Source organism: Bos indicus x Bos taurus, chromosome 17 (assembly GCF_003369695.1).
Source record: "Bos indicus x Bos taurus breed Angus x Brahman F1 hybrid chromosome 17, Bos_hybrid_MaternalHap_v2.0, whole genome shotgun sequence".
NCBI classification, from domain to species: Eukaryota; Metazoa; Chordata; class Mammalia; order Artiodactyla; family Bovidae; genus Bos; species Bos indicus x Bos taurus.
In genome coordinates, this window is record NC_040092.1 from 4,227,519 (window position 1) to 4,244,888 (window position 17,370).

The 17,370-nt window shown below is 49.0% G+C and overlaps 1 protein-coding gene across 6 annotated transcripts in view; it reads left to right on the forward strand.

Moving 5' to 3' along the window:
* Positions 1-10,968, forward strand: part of THOC5 (THO complex 5) — a 30,862-nt gene extending 19,894 nt beyond the window's left edge. For 5 of the 6 annotated variants that reach the window (XM_027566366.1, XM_027566367.1, XM_027566369.1 and 2 more), the window contains 8 exons: positions 1,556-1,657; positions 2,243-2,339; positions 2,896-3,010; positions 4,419-4,522; positions 4,669-4,756; positions 7,099-7,214; positions 7,872-8,062; positions 10,768-10,968. In XM_027566366.1, coding sequence (XP_027422167.1) covers positions 1,556-1,657; positions 2,243-2,339; positions 2,896-3,010; positions 4,419-4,522; positions 4,669-4,756; positions 7,099-7,214; positions 7,872-8,062; positions 10,768-10,831 — 877 coding nt within the window. In that variant the 3' untranslated portion in view covers positions 10,832-10,968. The remainder of the gene's footprint in view (positions 1-1,555; positions 1,658-2,242; positions 2,340-2,895; positions 3,011-4,418; positions 4,523-4,668; positions 4,757-7,098; positions 7,215-7,871; positions 8,063-10,767) is intronic. The other variant, XM_027566371.1, reaches the window with a different exon arrangement.
* The last annotated feature ends 6,402 nt before the right edge of the window (positions 10,969-17,370 follow it).

The following is a 17,370-nucleotide window of genomic DNA, read 5'->3' on the forward strand; positions in this document are numbered from 1 at the left end:
GCACTGTGGGTGCTGTCGTCCTGTTCCCACCTCACGCCAGCAGGGGGAGCCCGGGGCTGGCTTCTCCAGACCACCCAGTCGCACTGCGCAGCCAGAGGGCCGGGTGGAGCTCCTTGCGGTGAGCATTCTGCCTGCTCCCTTCTCAGATGCCCACCTGCTAAGCCCTGGGGCTGCAGGCTGGCTCCACTGAACCCTGAAGCCCTCTCCTCACCAGCCTCTGCACGTGCAGTCGCCTGCTCTTTAATGTCCATTGTTTTCACCAAATTCAGTTGTCCTAAGCCACATGTTGTGGGTGGAAATTTGTCAGAATTTGATCATTCCATCAGGTTTTGTCAATTTCAAGTCCTAATCTTGTGCAGTTTTACTGTTTCATTTTGGTTGATTCAGTATATTAGTATCAGTCACTAAATATTGGCTACAAGAGTGACAGTTACTGATTTTATAGCTAGTTCTCTGTAGCAGCGAAGAGGACAGAGACCCCTGGGGGTGGGAGTGATCCAGGGAGACTGGCAGGACAGAGCGGTGCAGAGCCGCACTCTGCCACTCTCCTGGGCCGAGTTCCCAGAGGCCCAGTGCAGAGCCGCAGACTGCCACGCTCCTGGCCGAGTTCCCAGAGGCCTGCCAGGCTCAGAGCAGCAGGATCAGCTGTCTGCCTGAGTCACTCCTGATGCTGTCCCGGGAAGGTGAAGGGGAGCTCCCACGGATGAAGGGAAAGATTGGGCCCTGTTGGCCTTTGTGATCAAATTACTCCATTCTGCGCCTGTGCTGTCTCTTCTCTGATTGTCACTCTCAATTACATGTTTAACCGTTGTGAGTAGGTGGCATTGGCGTCACTGTGTCTTTCTGCTTACAGCACTGGGTCACCTTGTCTCCAGTCTGTGTGATGTATCTTTTCTGGGAATGTTCAAGGGGAGCTCTTTCTGTGGCAGCATGAGATGAGGTGAAGTGTGAGATAGGCAGAGCATCAGAGCTGCACACTGGATCTCTTTGGAGTAGAAATCCGTTCTGCTCCTATGAAAGTTCTGAGTGTTCCTATTTCTGGTGTCATAGGGTTTTGCTCCCTTGAGGAAAGGCTCTGGTCACTGTATACTTCTTGAAGGGATAGGTTTCTTTAGAAATTGCTGATTAAAGGACTGCCTTGGTGGTCCAGTGGTTAAGACTCCATGCTTTCAAGGCAGGGGCCGCAGTTCCTCAACCAGAGATGGGATCTGCACCAAAAACAAACAAAAATGGTGATTAATAGTATTACTGTCTTTGATGGAACAGTGTAAATCCTTGCTCCAGCGCTTACTAGCAGTGTCAGCTTGGGCTTGCTGTATCTTTCATAGCCTCCAGTTTCTCCTCCATAGAATGGAAATGCTAATCCTCCCTACTTCATAGGGTTGTGAGGATCTGATGACCTCAGGCATATACAGGGTCTGGACTGCAGGAAGCATTCAGTAAAAGGTGGCGTTTCTCATCAGTGGGAGAGGGCGTTACCACCCCCAGATGGCCACATCTGCATCGAGCCAAGGGCTTGGCTGGTGTTCTCATTGCAGTCTTTTCCCTCCTCCAGTGACTTGCTGTCTCCTGACTCAGTCCTGAGCTGCTTGTACCCTGGGGATCATGGAAAGAAGACTCCAAACCCAGCCAATCAGTATCAATTCGATAAAGTTGGGTGAGTCAGCAGCATTTCCTCCTCTTCCAGCCTGTGCACTTCAGAGTTTCTCTGGTGACTCAACCCAAAGCAGGAGACCTGTTAGGACCAGAGGCCTTCCGGGGGTGGGGGTGGGGGGTGGAGAAATGGTGGAGCAAGAGGGAGTGCTCCATCCAGAGAAGGGGACACCTGTCCTTTCTTGCTTATGAGGCCCTGGAGAAGGATGGGGAAGGGTGGAAGGGTCAAAACTCTGGAAATGTGGTAAGAGATGTGTTTAACGTTTTAGTTCTCTTGAGGATTAAAATTTAGAAAATACTTTATAAATTGCCAGACTGATGAAAAGATAAGTACACTGCCTTTTCATTGAGATTTGCTAATGAGTTGAAGACTGCCAGGGAAAAAGAGAAAATTGGCTGTGGGAGAGAGAAAATTCACAGCAGGGAACTGATGAACTTGAGAGGCCTTGCTGGCGGCCTGGCTGTGAGTGCGCTGAGCCTGCAGGACCGTTCTGTTTAGGGGAGGTGAAAGGGTGGGATGAGGTATATGCCCTGGGACCACTGCAGAAGTGACTTCTAAACTCATTCCATTCTTTGTTCTTCTGTGCAGCATCCTGACTTTGAGGGACTACGTACTTGACCTCGGTCACCCCTACTTGTGGGTGCAGAAGCTGGGTGGCCTTCACTTCCCCAAAGAGCAGCCTCAGGTGTGTCCACTGATTGAGTCCCCTTGGCTGAGGAGCCCTGTTCCTCTCCTTCTCTGCAGACTCCAGAAGGGCTTCTGATGGCCTCTGGGACTTGAAACTAGCAGAATGCCAGCCCTCTGGGCTGTGACCTGTCCTCCCTTCACTCTAAAGTGTCCAAGGCCTCCAAGCGTTTAGGTATCTTTTGCTTTCACCCTGAGCCTATTACCCGCCCAGGTCAAAGTAACTTGGATCCTTGCCCTGCATGTCCCATGGCTCCCGGTGCTCCTTCCCCTTGGTCTTATGTACAAAGGTACCAGAAATGAACCTCAGGGCAACTGGCACCTCAGCAGAAGCCTTCCTTTCCCCCAGCCTCTTAAGATCCCAGCAGCTTGTATCATTCCTGCTGGGACTCGGTTTCTGGTTCCCACTTCAGGGAGACCCTGCTATCCCCAGAAGACATCTACGCCAGGACGTGGGTGGTCCTGGCCGCCACAGGCAGGCAGGCCCTGGGAGAGAGGGGTGGCAAGAGGAAGGCACAGGGAGCACTCACGCGTGTGCTGTGCTCTGTCACCCACAGCACACTGTGATCACAGACCACTCTCTGAGCGCCAGTCACATGGAGACCACCATGAAACTGCTGAAGACCAGGGTGCAGTCCCGCCTCGCCCTCCACAAGCAGTTTGCCTCCCTGGGTAAGCGGTGTTAGTCAGGGTTGTGGCCTGAGCCACTCAGCACAAGGACAAAGACCACGGAGCCCCGCGCTCAGACATCTCGAATCCTGATGACAGAGTCGGCTGGCTCCCTGGCTCTTGCTGAAGAGAGGTGTTAGCTGGGCCACTGGGGAGAGCTCTAGGCCACCAAGCAGAGGTGTGAGCTCCCCGCAGGGCTACAAGGCCGTCTCGGCCCGCCCAGAGCCTTTTGGGAGTCCATCTTATTGGATTGGTCTGGAGCACTGGTCGGGAGCACTCATGCTAGGTCAGCGCATGGCAGACTTTGCTGTGCATTTTAACGGAACCTCATTCATTCGGGGTCGCCAGTGTAGTGCTGGGGAAGGAGCCACGAGCACAAGACAGAGCCCTGCTTCTGCAGAGCTTGGGCTCGGCTTACTTGAATACAGCTGTTCCGTGACCCATGCCTCCTCCCTCCATTGACTCCTGAGCTGACATCCTCCAGGCCGGGGCTGAGCCCAGGGTTCACCATAAGCTCCCAAGTGATTCTGATCCTTGACCAAGATGGTGGCCATGTGGGGGCTTCTCATTTATTCATTCTGTAAACGCTTGTCACAGCCTGTCAGGCAGGAGTGAAGGAGGGTTAAGATCTTTCCAATCTGAAAAAAGCCGCTCAGGGCTTCCCTGGTGGTCCAGTGGTTAAGACTTCACCTTCCATCGCAGAGGGTGCAGGTTCTATCTCTGACTGGGGAGCTAAGATCCCGCATGCCTTGCAGCCAAAAATCCAAAACAAAACAGAAGCCATATTATAACAAATTCAATAAGGACCTTAAAAGTGGTCCACGTCAAAAAAAAGAGCCACTGTCAGGAAAGGCTTTGAGTTCCCAGCACCCGTCTGGAGGCCCCACATGGACTCTGGTTTCTCTAGGCTCCCCATCAGCACTGTGGAGTTTGTTTTGTCCCAAGGTTGGATGGTTGTCATCCTGGATAGCGTGGACCATGTTGGCATATTTGCTCATTGAAACACCAGCAGGAATTAGCCCTGGAGCAGCCCTCCTGCTCTTCTCTAGAGTGACCGGCAAGGAAGACTTAAATCCTTCCTCGTACAAGGTCAGCTGCGAGAACAGCCCTCTCGGCTATTTGATCTAATTAACACTCACTGCCACAGAGGCACCTCATTGGTTCTGGCTGCAGGGGGTTTTCCTTTGCATTGAGGATGAAGCACTTCGAATGCTGGGACTGGGTCCCGCCGCAAGCACAAGCACTGGGCGAAGGTCAGGTTGACGTGCCTCCGTTCCTGGCCCGTGTTGACCTGAGTACCGAGTGTACCTAGACAGCCAGCAGGGCCATCTGAGCCCTTCAGAGGGTGGCGGTTACCCAGCTGTGGCGGCCGATTTCCACCTGTGACGCCCCCTGTCCTGCTCTCTCTTAGAGCATGGCATTGTCCCGGTCACTAGCGACTGCCACTACCTCTTCCCTGCAAAGGTCGTCTCTCGCCTGGTGAAGTGGGTGACGATTGCCCATGAGGACTACACGGTAGGTGTTGGCGGGGGCGACAGGCCACCGTTACTGTCCTGGGGACAGCAGACCCGTGTCTCCTTTCTGTTGCTGCTCCTCCCGAAGGGCGGGGCAGTCCGACAGGAGGCGCCAACAGCTCACCCCCCTGCCCTTGGTGACTTCAGGAGCTGCATTTCACCAAAGACATCGTAGAGGCGGGACTGGCCGGGGACACCAATCTCTACTACATGGCACTCGTGGAGAGGGGCACAGGTAACCACTCTGCTGATGACAGTGGCTCTAGGTGAGGGGAGCCGCTGAGAATCAAACCTTCCTGGGAGCTGGCCCAAGGAAGCTAAAGATCTGAACTCCTGCCTCAGGGACTTAGCAGTCTCGGCTGTGAGAGGCAGCGTTCAGCCAGGACTTGTTCTGCAACAGTCCCGCCTCAGCTAATCGTCACCATGGTCCCGGCACTGGTGACGTTCCCGCTCTGTAGGTGATGCTCAGTCACACACCCAGTCAAATCTCTGAGCCTGAGTTCTGAGCCCCTTTGCTTCATCACCCTTTAGAATCAGAGACCTGCTCGTCCTCTCTTCAAGGTAGGGCTGTCACTCTCAGGCTGTGAAGCGCAGGACTCTCCTCCCTCTTTGCAGTCCCTGCACTCACTTGGGGAGGCATTGAGAGCTCTGACTCCTCACCTCTGTCCTGGCATCTGATCGGCCAAAGCTTCCAGCTGGACCCACCCTGATGGCGCCTGTGGGGCTGTCGTCCAGCCCCAGCCTCTGCGGGTCTGGCTCAGCCTGCTGGATCCCACCCCAGAGGCTCAGTGCTGAGGCTGCAGGGCGGAGGGAGTTGTCTGTAGTTCCAAGATAGTGTGAGAAATGAAAGGTTAAACACTCTTTGATGTTCACGTTTCTCTACCCCTGTTTCTTCACTTTGCATGTTTTTAGAAATATTCTGAGGAAATTAGATAACTTCAGATACAGTGGAGGCTCCTTGATCCCACTTCATTCTCACCCTCATGATGGGTGACTGCTGTTTGGAATTTTGCGTTTACTTTCTGTCTTCTCTCCTTTTAAAAAATACTCAAACCTCATCCCTAAACAACGCAGAGTGCTGTTTTGAAAGGGCACAGAAAACTATGCATCCAAGAAATTTCCAAAGCCCCGAGAGTGGGAAATCATTGGAAGACATCGCTTTTGCTTCCTGGATGAGGGGAACAGAGCTTGGAAAAATAACAAATATCCTGTATTCATACAAAGGATGAATGTAATCATTTAAATTTTTATTAGGTGTGTTGTAATAGAATTTGAAAACTTAAGAGTGAACTTTAAATAAATAAGTGGACAATAATTTCATAGTATGGATTAAAAACAAAAAAATTGGTGGACGAGAGATAAACCCAGAAATACATTCAAAACTATTATGACAGAAACAACAGTAAAATGTCACTTTATCATAAATGTTGTGACTGTCAGGGTAGAGTTATCTTAACCTACACTCTCTTGTTCTCTATTAATTTATTCGAATTACTAGTGGATGAGAGTTCATTCCCTCCGCCCCCATAAATAATGAAAAAGGGTGACTAAGCACTTAGCTCATTGATGGAGAGGTTATCCTATTGAAAAAGACAAAGGCTGTCACCAGAGAAAAAATAAGTATGTTAAAAAATACAAATATCTCATTTAATGATTATGAACACAGCTTTGGTACCAGGTAGCTCTGGTTAAACTCAGCACTGCTGTTTTGCGGCTGTTTGATGATTTTTAGGAAGTTTCTGTCAGAGCCTCCGTTTCTTTAACTGAAATGGGATGAGAATCGTTATCAGAATGAAATAAAATGTGGGCAAAAGGGCTCAGCACTGTGCTCGGAAAACAGTAGGTGCTCGGTAAATGCTGGTTATCATAAAGCTTCACGTAACAAGATAGATAAAGAACAGAGAAAATACATTTGACTATAATGTGACGTCTGGCATACAAGACTGTTGAAAACCAGACAGGGCGCCTTCACTGGGAAAATCCTTAACCTGCTGGCAAATAAATGCCAGTTAAAACAGACTTCTGTCAAAGTAGTAAATAGAACTGGGCAAACCAGACTCAGGATTCCCCACATCTCTGTGTCCTGAGGCCCAGTCACAGGACCTCCCCTTCTGCAGCCTGACAGTACCACTTTGGAGTTTCTAGGCGGAAAGTAACGGAGAAGGCAGTGGCACCCCACTCCAGTACTCTTGCCTGGAAAATCCCATGGACGGGGGAGCCTGGTGGGCTGCAGTCCATGGAGTCGCTAAGAGTTGGACACGAGTGAGCGACTTCACTTTCACTTTTCACTTTCATGCACTGGAGAAGGAAATGGCAACCCACTCCAGTGTTCTTGCCTGGAGAATCCCAGGGACGGGGGAGCCTGGTGGGCTGCCATCTATGGGGTCGAACAGAGTCGGACACGACTGAAGCGACTTAGCAGCAGCAGGCAGAAAGTAAAAGTTGGTAGCAGAGTGTGCTCTGAGCACCTGGACTAATGTGAGACACAGAGCTGGCCTCAGGGTTCCAGCAGGGAGGTGGTCGTGGCTGGCAAGCCGGCTCTCAACTGCGTTTTCCTCCTCTCCCCACCTTTCCCAGCTAAGCTCCAGGCTGCTGTGGTGCTGAACCCTGGCTACTCCTCCATCCCACCCATTTTCCAGCTCTGTCTGAACTGGAAAGGGGAGAAAACCAACAACAACGATGACAATATTCGGGTAAGGTCCTCAGAGGGTGATGGGAGGAGCAGGGAGAGCCTCCTTAGGCCGGGGTCGGGGGCGGTGGGGCAGAACCAGTAGTAGCTGGGGTCTTGGCACTGGCGCAGTTCCAGGGCAGATGCTGCTGGGATTGTAGAATGTGCTAGAGGCTGCAAGGTGTAGTGAAGTGCTCAGACCCCTGTCAGCCCCTTACTAGCCTGGGATCCACAGGTTCACCCTGCTTATAAAACAGGGCTAATACAAGACCAGCCTTGAAAGGTTATTTCAGGCTTATGTGGAAATGTAAAACGAACAAGAACGAGACAGAGTATGAAATCGTTGCCCGTGTTAATTACTGTTATGGCCATGGATCTGACTCCATAGCCAAGGAGCACACTTTGAAACCTAACACTTTCCCATTTGGATCTGATCTTGAGATTCTTCCTCTGTCCATCTTGCTCTTTTTGGCTGTGGACATGCAAGGCAGGAAATGTTCCAGGTCAGATCAGGAAGACTCCATTGTCTTGAGGAGCGGGCGCCTCAGGACAAGCCAGCCTGGCTTGATCTGCAGAGGCCCAGGCTCGGTTCTTGTGAAACCATGAGACCCAGCTGGCCTGCAAGTGGTGCTGAGTTTCTGGCTTCCCCTCCCTGCCCGCCCCCCCGCCACCCCCGCCATAGGCCATGGAGAGCGAGGTCAACGTGTGCTACAAGGAGCTGTGCGGCCCGCGGCCCGGCCACCAGCTTCTGACCAACCAGCTGCAGCGCCTGTGCGTGCTGCTGGACGTCTACCTGGAGACAGAGAGCCATGACGACAGCGTGGAGGGGCCCAAGGAATTTCCCCAAGAGAAGATGTGTCTGCGGCTTTTCAGGTGAGGGACAGGGCCCCGGGACCTCCAGCCCTGCCTCTCACAGGGACGTGGGGCAGAGTGAGCCTGGCACAGAGGGCACATGTGTCCTCGGGTGCTCTGGTGTCCTTTCACTGTGGAAATTAACATCTTGCTGCCAGATTTCCCGGAGAGAGCTCACTTCCTCCTTCCTAAAACTTGCCTGTGGCCCCTGTCCTATCAGCCCAGCCCAGTCCAGTTAGTTCATCGCGTGTACACCCCAGAGGTGGGCCTCATGCTGCGTGAGCAAGAGGACTTGACTACACTTCCTTTTCTCTGCTTTCTGTGGGAGCCAGTAGGTTTTTTATGATTCAAATGAACTTTGTAAACTACAGAGAACACAGGGATGTCAATAGATGCAGGCTGTAGCCCTGTATACAGACTAGACATGCCTTCCCCCAGTCCCCAGAGTCTGCTGTACTCCCTGCGGTGCTCCCACGTCCAGGAGGACCACAGCTGTAGGCAGTCAGGCGTCACAGAGGAGCCAGCTGTGAAATCACACACACAGTGCGGCCTCCGCTGCCTGCTCACCAGCTGTGTGACTGAAGGAGCCACTTCAGCTCAGCTCTGAGCCTTTCCCAAAGGCTGAAATGGAAGCTTTACCTTCTAACTTGTGACGAAGCAGAGGTAGTTCACGTAGACCTTCCAGAATGGATCTTGGCACAGACGGAGCCTCAGAAAATGCCCGCAGGCCCTGGCGGCTTGGTATTTAGTGTGTCTGCAGGCCCCGCACTTCTGGCTGCTTTTCCTTCCGCTTTGGTGTTGGGTCCTTTCCTTCCCTTTCATCCCTTAATTCACGGTCTTGTTCTTCAAGTCCGTTTCAGAACCCTGGAGCCCACACTCCTCAGGCATCCCTTCCCTTTGGGGCAGGGGTCTGGGGAGGAATGGTGTCACAAAGGGCTATAGTCTGTATCCAGTGAGGACATCGCTGTGTTCTCTAACAGTCTGGAAGGTGCCTTGCCTGCCTTCACCTTCTCACACAGCCGGCCTCCGCCCCTGGAGGCTGTCCCACGTCCTCCCGCCTCCGTCTGGCGCCTCCACCTGGCCTGGCTTCTTGTGCTAGTTGATAATAGCCAGCTCCAGCCCCGCTGTGGCTGTGAGGTGGAGCTGACGGCTAGGTGGCGCTGTGTTCTGGGCTTGCTGTCCCTGGTCTGTCTTAAGTGAGACCTCAGCTCTTCCTCGCGCCCGCCTGCTGTAGCTCGTTTCCAAGGTGGAAATTCTCACGCGGCCAGTGTCTGTTCTTTGCTGTCTGGTGGTTCCCATAGGACCCGTTTCCTGAACTGCTTTGTTCTCCAGGCAGTGCTCGTCTGTCACTGTGTTCTGGGAAGGTGCTCCTTTGGCTACCCAGATCCAGTTAATTCCATGACTGATGAGATGTGGGATGTGAGATTCTTGGTTGGAGTCTCCCTGACCACTGGGATCAGGTCAAGGGCCTGGGCTGCAAAGGGCTGGCCTGGGCCGCAGGACACTCAAGGTCTGGCTCTGCCTGGGGCTGGCTACCTTCAGGCTGTGGGGTTTCCATCAGCTGTATGCCTCAATTTACCTGACTTGACTCTGTACCCTTCTAGTGTTGGGAAGGTTCATGACATCATTTTAAGATAAGACTTTGGGGCCAGAAAAGCCTGGGTTGATTGCAGCTGCTGCCTGTGTGATCTGGGTCTGAAGCTCTTGAGCTTCAGATTCCTCATCAGTAAAACTGTATCTACTCAGGTGGTGTTGGTAGCATGAAATTAAACCAGGGGAGCCTGTCAAGTGCCAAGCACGGTCCAGGCAGAATAAGCCCTCCTTTAAGTCCGTTCTGTGCAGTGTGGCAAAAATGATATACAATCTTCTCCCTCCGGCAGACACCCACACTACCTCTCACCCTCCCTCCCTCAGACCAAGATCCAAGGTGTCACCTTCTGGTTGCCACTGAAAGTCAGTCACAGGCAGAAGAATGAGAGAGGCCCTTTAGCGGGACATTGTTCACCGTGCAGTCGTGTGGAAAAGAACCCTGCGTGAAGTTTTTGCCCAGGGACCCAAGACTTGAGCTGAAGCACCTAAATGTCACAGGGTCCAGGCTTTGGCTGTGATTGTTAGCCTCTTGTGCCAGCAGGCTGTAGCATCAGACCTGGTTTTGAATTTGGTCTGTGAGACTCTCTGACTGTCTAATATCAGGTGGTTCACATCCCTAAGCCTGCATTCATTTAAAATCTTTGAAATGAAAGAAATAGCATCTCTGAAGTAGCAAGTATAAACACAAGGCCCTTGGCAGGCGCTTAGTACAGATTCTTTTCCCATGTAAACTCCTACCTGCATGGGAATCTCCCTACAAAGGAGGATTTTAAATTTATATTTTTTTAATCATAGATGTAAATAAAACATGTTTATTATTAAACATAAAAACAGCAACAAACTTGCATAAAAACACTGTAAACAGTGAGGGTGCCCACGCCCCCTGCCCCCTGAAGTGCCCGTCGTCAGTGGGCACTTCCAGGCTCATGTGGGCACTTCATGCCTTCGGGGGCACATGAAGACGTTTTTTCAGAACTGCTGTCATATCTTTCATACTGTTCTATGGTCTGCTTTCCTTACACCAGTCTTTTATTTTTTTCCTTCACAGCTTCATAGTAGTCCTTTGTGTGGATACATTCGTTATATCAGCCCAAAGGTTATGGTGTTAACTGGCCTCCCTTCTCCTATTTCTCTAGGGGTCCCAGCAGGATAAAGCCATTTAAATATAACCACCCTCAAGGATTCTTCAGCCATCGTTGACGTCGCTCTCAGCCTGTTTCGCCGCAGACCCTAAGTGCTGCGCCTCTGCTTCCGGTTCGGGCGCACACGTGGCTCTTGATAGTCTCCCAGGACAGGTTTTCTATTTGTAGCCTATTAAAATGTCACCTGACTAAGTGGCCTTTGTCTGCGGCTCCTTGGGGAGAGGGGGTGGCTTTGCAGTCCGAGAGGGCAGGTGGGAGCGAGGCACGGCGTGAAAGCGCACATGGGGATAGCTTTCCTGGCTGGCCGAGAACAGCAGAGAGAACCGTTCCAGCTCTGCAGCAGACCCTCACTGTCTTCACGTTTGTCATCCAAGTCCCCGCTGTTAGCGGGTGGCAGGGGAAGCCAAAGTCAGCCTAGTAGAAAAACCAAAAGCTCTTCTTCCCCCGTCCCCTCACGCTTTGACCCTGTCGGTGTCTCCAGCAGCCAAATTCCCCTGGCTGGTGGATGTTGCAAACATCTGACAGCACAACGAAAACAGACAAATATGTCCCAGAGAGCAACCGTGGATCTTGCAGGTGCCGTGGAGTCGATGAGAGTGATGCCGGAGGGTCTTGGGCAGGGCTGCTGTCCAGTGATGCTCTGGCAGCGTGAGAGCCGGGAACTCCAGAGGAGAGGCTTCAGGGTAACGGCACGCAGGAACCTCAGGAAATACTGGTTTGATGCTCAGAGGATTAGGAGAAGTCCTGAGGAAATAGGTAACGCCCTCTAAAATGTTTAAAAAACTATCTCCTTTATAATTCTGCAAAAGTCAGACAGAAACAGAGGATAGCCTACAGTGCTCTTAAACAGTTTTGTCAGAAAAATTATGCCCCATCCCCCCACCAAAAAATCAATACTCAACTCCTGGTTTATTTTAAGAAATAAGATACAAAGATGTAAAAAATATTGAAGCATTATTACAGAGTTGCAGGTATAAAGTTCACTAATTAGAAAATGAAATAAAGTTTTATTTTTCCATCTTTATTGAGATATAATTGACATATAACTGTGTAAGTTTAAGTTGTACAGAGGGATCATGATACATGATACATTGAGAAATGATTATTGCAATAAGATTAACACATCCATCACCTTACATAGATGAGGCAGGGAGGAGATTGGTGTGGGGCTAAGAACTTTGGAGATCTATTCTTTTAGCAGTTTTCAACATACATAAATCTAACAACAAAAAAAATTGATGTACTTAAATCTTATTTACCATGATATTCCCAATCACATGGATTTTTTCCTTCCCATAACACACTTTGAAGTTTGGTTTGGTGAAGTTTGGTTTCCACTATAAATGGAATTTTTTTAGATTTTTTTTTTTCCCCATTATGGACCATTTTTAAAGTCTTTGTTGATTTTATTACAATCTTAACTTCTATTTTATGTTCTGGCTTTTTGGCCACAAGGCAAATGGGATCTTCGCTCCCAAACCAGGGGTTTGAACCCGCACCCCCTGCATTGGAAGGTGAAGTCTTAACCACTGGACCGCCAGGAAGGGCCCCTCTAAATGGGATTTTACCAGTTACCCTTGGATACTGTGGACCTCTGGTATAAGAGCTGTTTGCTCCTATCTTCTCAGCTGATTTCTGAGTATCCCTGTGACAAGGATTTTCTGAGGCAGAACCTAGGAGGTTCTTGGCCTCCCCAGGGCCCTGCTCTTTACTGACAGAAGCCTGAGCCCAGTGAGAAGAGAAGGCTCCTCCGGGGCTTCTCCCTCCCCTCGGCCTGGATCATTCCTTTAAATTCCAGAGGTAGATGCTCTCCAGCCCACGGGTCCTCAAACTGTATTGTGTGTGAGAATCACCCACCCTGGGAGCGATTAGAAACGCGTTCCCACGCCCCACTCTAATATGTGGACTCGGTCGACCTCAGATGGGCCAGGGAAGTGTATTTTTAACGAGCTCCCCAGGTACACTTTGTCCTAGTCTCTTTTTGGAAGTCACTGCACTTTCCGCATTTTTTCTCGTGACTCCTCCAGTGATACAGTAATGATTCCCTGTAAGAAGCACCCTCTTGTGTCTCTTGCCTGAACCTCCGGGCACTTCTTTCTCTCCTGTACTGAGATTTCTTTGTCTTTTCCCTGACCTACTTGCCTGAGACGATTTCTGCCGGCATCCCCCTCGGTCTGGCCACCTTCAGGCCTTGCATCTCACCGCCTGTGCTGAATAAGATTGAAATGGGGCCTAAAAATAGTTCCTTTGATGGCCCCTGCATTGCAGCCTCTACTCTGTTCTCGACTGGAAGGCGGCCAGACTGACTCAGCACACAAGCTCGGCTCTTGAGAGCTGGGACAAGGTTGTAGAGACAGCCTGTGAGGGCTGGGAGGAGGCTCTGCTTCCTGGGCAGAAGATGTCAGAGCCAGTCACCCTCTAGAAGAGGTTTTCCCCTCTTCAAGGGAGCAAACTGAACAAAAGAATCCTTTGGCCTTAAGAACTAGGGTTCTAAAACTAGCGAGAAGCCCAAGACAATCCAGCCCCTTTGAGCTACTGAACCAAGCCATTTGTATCTCCAGTGGGCAGATTAGGGGGAAGGGGCCTGGCTTGGGAGGACCTCAAAGCTTCCTTCTTGGCCTTGAACTTCTCTGAACCACATCCCATACAGCAGCCCCTTTCTGTCATCCTCCTACACCTTGGTCTCAGCCCAGGGTCCTTGCCTTTTTAAAGCTGCTACCCATGTTCTTGCTTTCTCAGTATCTCCTAGTCTCTCTCGTCCCTTTTTCCAAGCTTGTTCCCTGCCAATTATTTTCTCAGCAAATACTCCAAAGACCCCTTCTGTTTTAAGAGCATTCCTGCTGATCACAAAGCTAAAAACCTTATCCATAGAATGAAGCAGAGCTGCCTAGGCTTCCAAAGAAACTTTCCTCCCTGTCTGCGTAGCCCCAGCTCTGGCCTTTCCATGGTATTCAGCAGCCTCTCTGTTGAGATCAAAGAGGTGTCAGGCATCTACTTTGTGTCAGGCCCTGTGCTAATTATGATTTTACATTCACTGTCCTGTTTAATTACAACACATGGCCAAGGGTTCACATTCCCTACATGTTTACAAATGTTAGGAAACAGGCTCAGAGGGTTAAATGACTTGTCCGTTGCTCACAGGGTTCTTTAACTGCCCACCCAAGGTGCGAGCCCAGCAAGGTTTACCTGCCTCCAAGGCTTCCCTTTCCACAAGAATAGCTTCAGGCTAGCATAGCTTCAAGCCAGCACTCTCGCTGGGCCATTTGTTCATTTCAACGACACAAGTGCGCCAAGAGCACTGTGGTGGTCGAGAGGCGTAGCTTGGTGTCAGACTGACCAGTGGGTCCATTTCTGCCACAGATATGCTATGTGCATCTTGGTTTTGTTTTTTTTTTTCCATTTCCTTCATTTTGTTAAGGGGGTATATTAGTTGATTTTCTTATATAGAACCGTCTCACTTGACCATTGTGTATAATTTTTTAAATATGTGATTGGATTTGCCTTTTTGGCATTTGCTGAGGATTTTTATATCTACATTTTGCAAGGGATATTAGTTTGTGATTTTGCTGTGGTTCTTTGACTTTGGCATTAGGGTATCACAGACCTCCAAAGATGAGTTAGAAAGTGTTTCTTCCTTTTTTATTTTTTGAAAGGGTGAGAAGGATTGGTGTTAATTCTTCTCTAAATGTTTGGTAAATTCATCAGTGAAGCCATCAGCCTTAACCTTTCCTTGTGGGTAGTTTTCAAAATACTGCTGCTGCTGCTGCTAAGTCACGTCAGTCGTGTCCAACTCTGTGCAACCCCATAGACGGCAGCCCACCAGGCTCCTCTGTCCCTGGGATTCTCCAGGCAAGAATACTAGAGTGGGTTGCCGTTTCCTTCTCCAATGCATGCATGCATACTAAGTCACTTCAGGTGTGTCCGACTCTGTGTGACCCCATGGACGGCAGCCCACCAGGCTCCTCTGTCCACGGAATTCTCCAGGCAAGAATACTGGAGTGGGTTGCCACTTCCTCTCCCTTTCAAAGTGGTAATTTGTAATTAGTTATTTAATGCCTTACTCTACTTGTAAGGCATGTCTATTCAGATTTTCTGTTTCCTCTTGAGTCAGTTTTCAGTAATTTATGTCTTTTTTAGGAATTTGTTCGTTTACTCTAAATTATCTAATCAGTAGACATACAGTTGCTCACAGCATTCCCTAATAATCCTTGTTGTGAAGTCAGTGTTAATGTTCTGTCTTTCAATACTGCCTTTAATAATTTGAGTCTTTTCTCTTTTTTTCTTCATTAGTCTAGCTACAGGTTTGTCAATATGGTTGATCTTTCAGAGAACAAATTTTTGGCTTCATTGATTTTTTTTTCTTATTTTTCAATTCTCTGTTTCATTCGTTTCTACTCAAATCCCGCTTTCAGTTTAGTTCGATCTTTTTCCATTGTCTTAAGGTAGAAAATTAGATTATTGACTTGACATCTTTCTTCTCTTTAAATGGAGGCATTTACAACTATTAAGTTTCACTCTAAGCATTGCTTTAGCTCTGTCCAGCATGTTTTCATATGTTTTATCTTCATTTTCATTCATCTCAGAGCTTTTTCTAATTTCCCTGGCAATTTCTTTTTTGATCTTTTGGCTTTTAAGGAGTGTTTTATTTAACTTTCACATATTTGTGACTTTCCCAAATTTCTTTCTCTTATTAATTGCTAATTTTACTCCATTGTGATTAGAAACATACTTTTCCATTTTCAACCCTTTTAAATTTATCGAGGCTTGTTTATGGCCTAAGATACATGGTCTGTCCTGGAGAATGTTCCATGTGTACTGGAGAAGAAATGTGTATTCTGCTGTTGCATGGAGTGTTCTGTAGATAACCTGTTAGGTCTCATTGACATAAATTACAGTTTTTTTATTTATATGGGTCTTCACTGCTGCTCAGGCTTATCTCCAGTTGCACGGAGCAGGGACTACTCTCTAGTTCAGGCTTTTTGAGATGATTTCTCTTGTTGAGGAGCACAGGCTCTAGGGCGCACAGGCTTCAGGGTGGTGGCTCCCGGATTCTAGAGCGCAGCCTCAGTAGTTGTGGTGTGTGGGCTTAGTTACTTCTCAGCTTGTGAGATCTTTCCTGGACCAGGGATCAAAACCCTGTCTCCTGCATTGGCAAGCAGATTCTTTTCCACTGAGCCATCAGGGAAGCCCGATACAAATTATAAATTAAAAAGTTATTTTCTTTTTCTCTGCCACACATTTACTAACATAGACGTAATTTATTTAGCCAATCTCCTGTTATTGTATATTCAAATTATTTTTTCATTTTTCTAAAACATAAAGTGAATATATTTTGTATTTTTAGTATTTCTGTACCTGCTTATTTAGGGTACCTTCCTGAAAGCGGCATACTTTCATTATAGTATCTAACCTTTTAAGGATTTTGATACATCTCATTAGGTTGCCTTCCCAGAAAGTTTTTTCAATTTCCTTTCCAACTGTTAGTTCCAGAAAGTTCAGGATTCTCTGCACACCCACGGACAACTGGGTATTGCTGCTTGTTTGGATCTCCTGCTACAAGCGCTCAAGCCACTGTGGACGTTTATCGTTGTTGCTGCCCGACATCCACCCCTTTTCCTTCTGGTGAAGTGAAAAAGTGGAAGGTTCAGTCACTCAGTTGTGTCCCACTCTTTGCAATCCCATGGACTGTAGCCCGCCAGGCTCCTCTGTCCATGCGATTTCCCAGGCAAGAAGACTGGAGTGGGTAGCCATTCCCTTCTCCAGAGGATCTTCCCCACCCAGGTTTCTTCTGGTAACAGTCCTCTAATTTCCTTTCAGAACACACCTCCCAAACTCTTAAGTTTCAGTTTGAGGGACCCAATAAGAACAAACCCTGGACTTTTCCTGGAATGTTGAAAATGAGTTTTCCCCACCCCCAACCCTGACCTCCAGAGTTTACTAAGCAGATGGGATGTAAGCCTGAAGCTTCTAGAGATCACTTGGAGAAGTCCTGCCTGAGAATGAAGCCTCTGTAGAGGACAGCTGAAGGACAGCTGAAGACAGCTGAGAGATGGAGAACGCGTAACAGCATCCTGGGGACATCACTTGAGAATCCCCCTTGGATCTAGCTGTATGTGAAACAAGTCAGCCTTCTTGAACTGCTTGGTTATGTAAGCTAACGTTATATGAATCATTATTAAATACCAGTAGCAAGTATTTTGCTTAAACTAGTTTGTTTTCCCCTAAAAGAATTCCCACTGTCCTCCACACTTGGTAGGACGACTCTTCCCACCCACTCTGATGTTGGATAAAAGCACGTGGATTGCTTTTAGCCTATGAAGTGTTGCCAGATGAGCCCTGTATCACTTGTGGGTAGATGCTTGAAGAGTGAGCCCGTGCCTGGTTTGCCACATCTACTCACCCCTGCCTCAGTGAACATGGAAGCCTGCGTCTAGATGGATCCCCTGTTAGCTGGGTCTGTGAGCGACCTACCATGATCAGAGACCCCTGCCAGCCCACCCAGGGGTTTATAGCATGAGTGAATAAGATGCTTTCTTTTGTGTTAAGCCAGTGAGATGTAGTTTATCGTTACAGACAGAACCTAACCTCTCCTTTCTG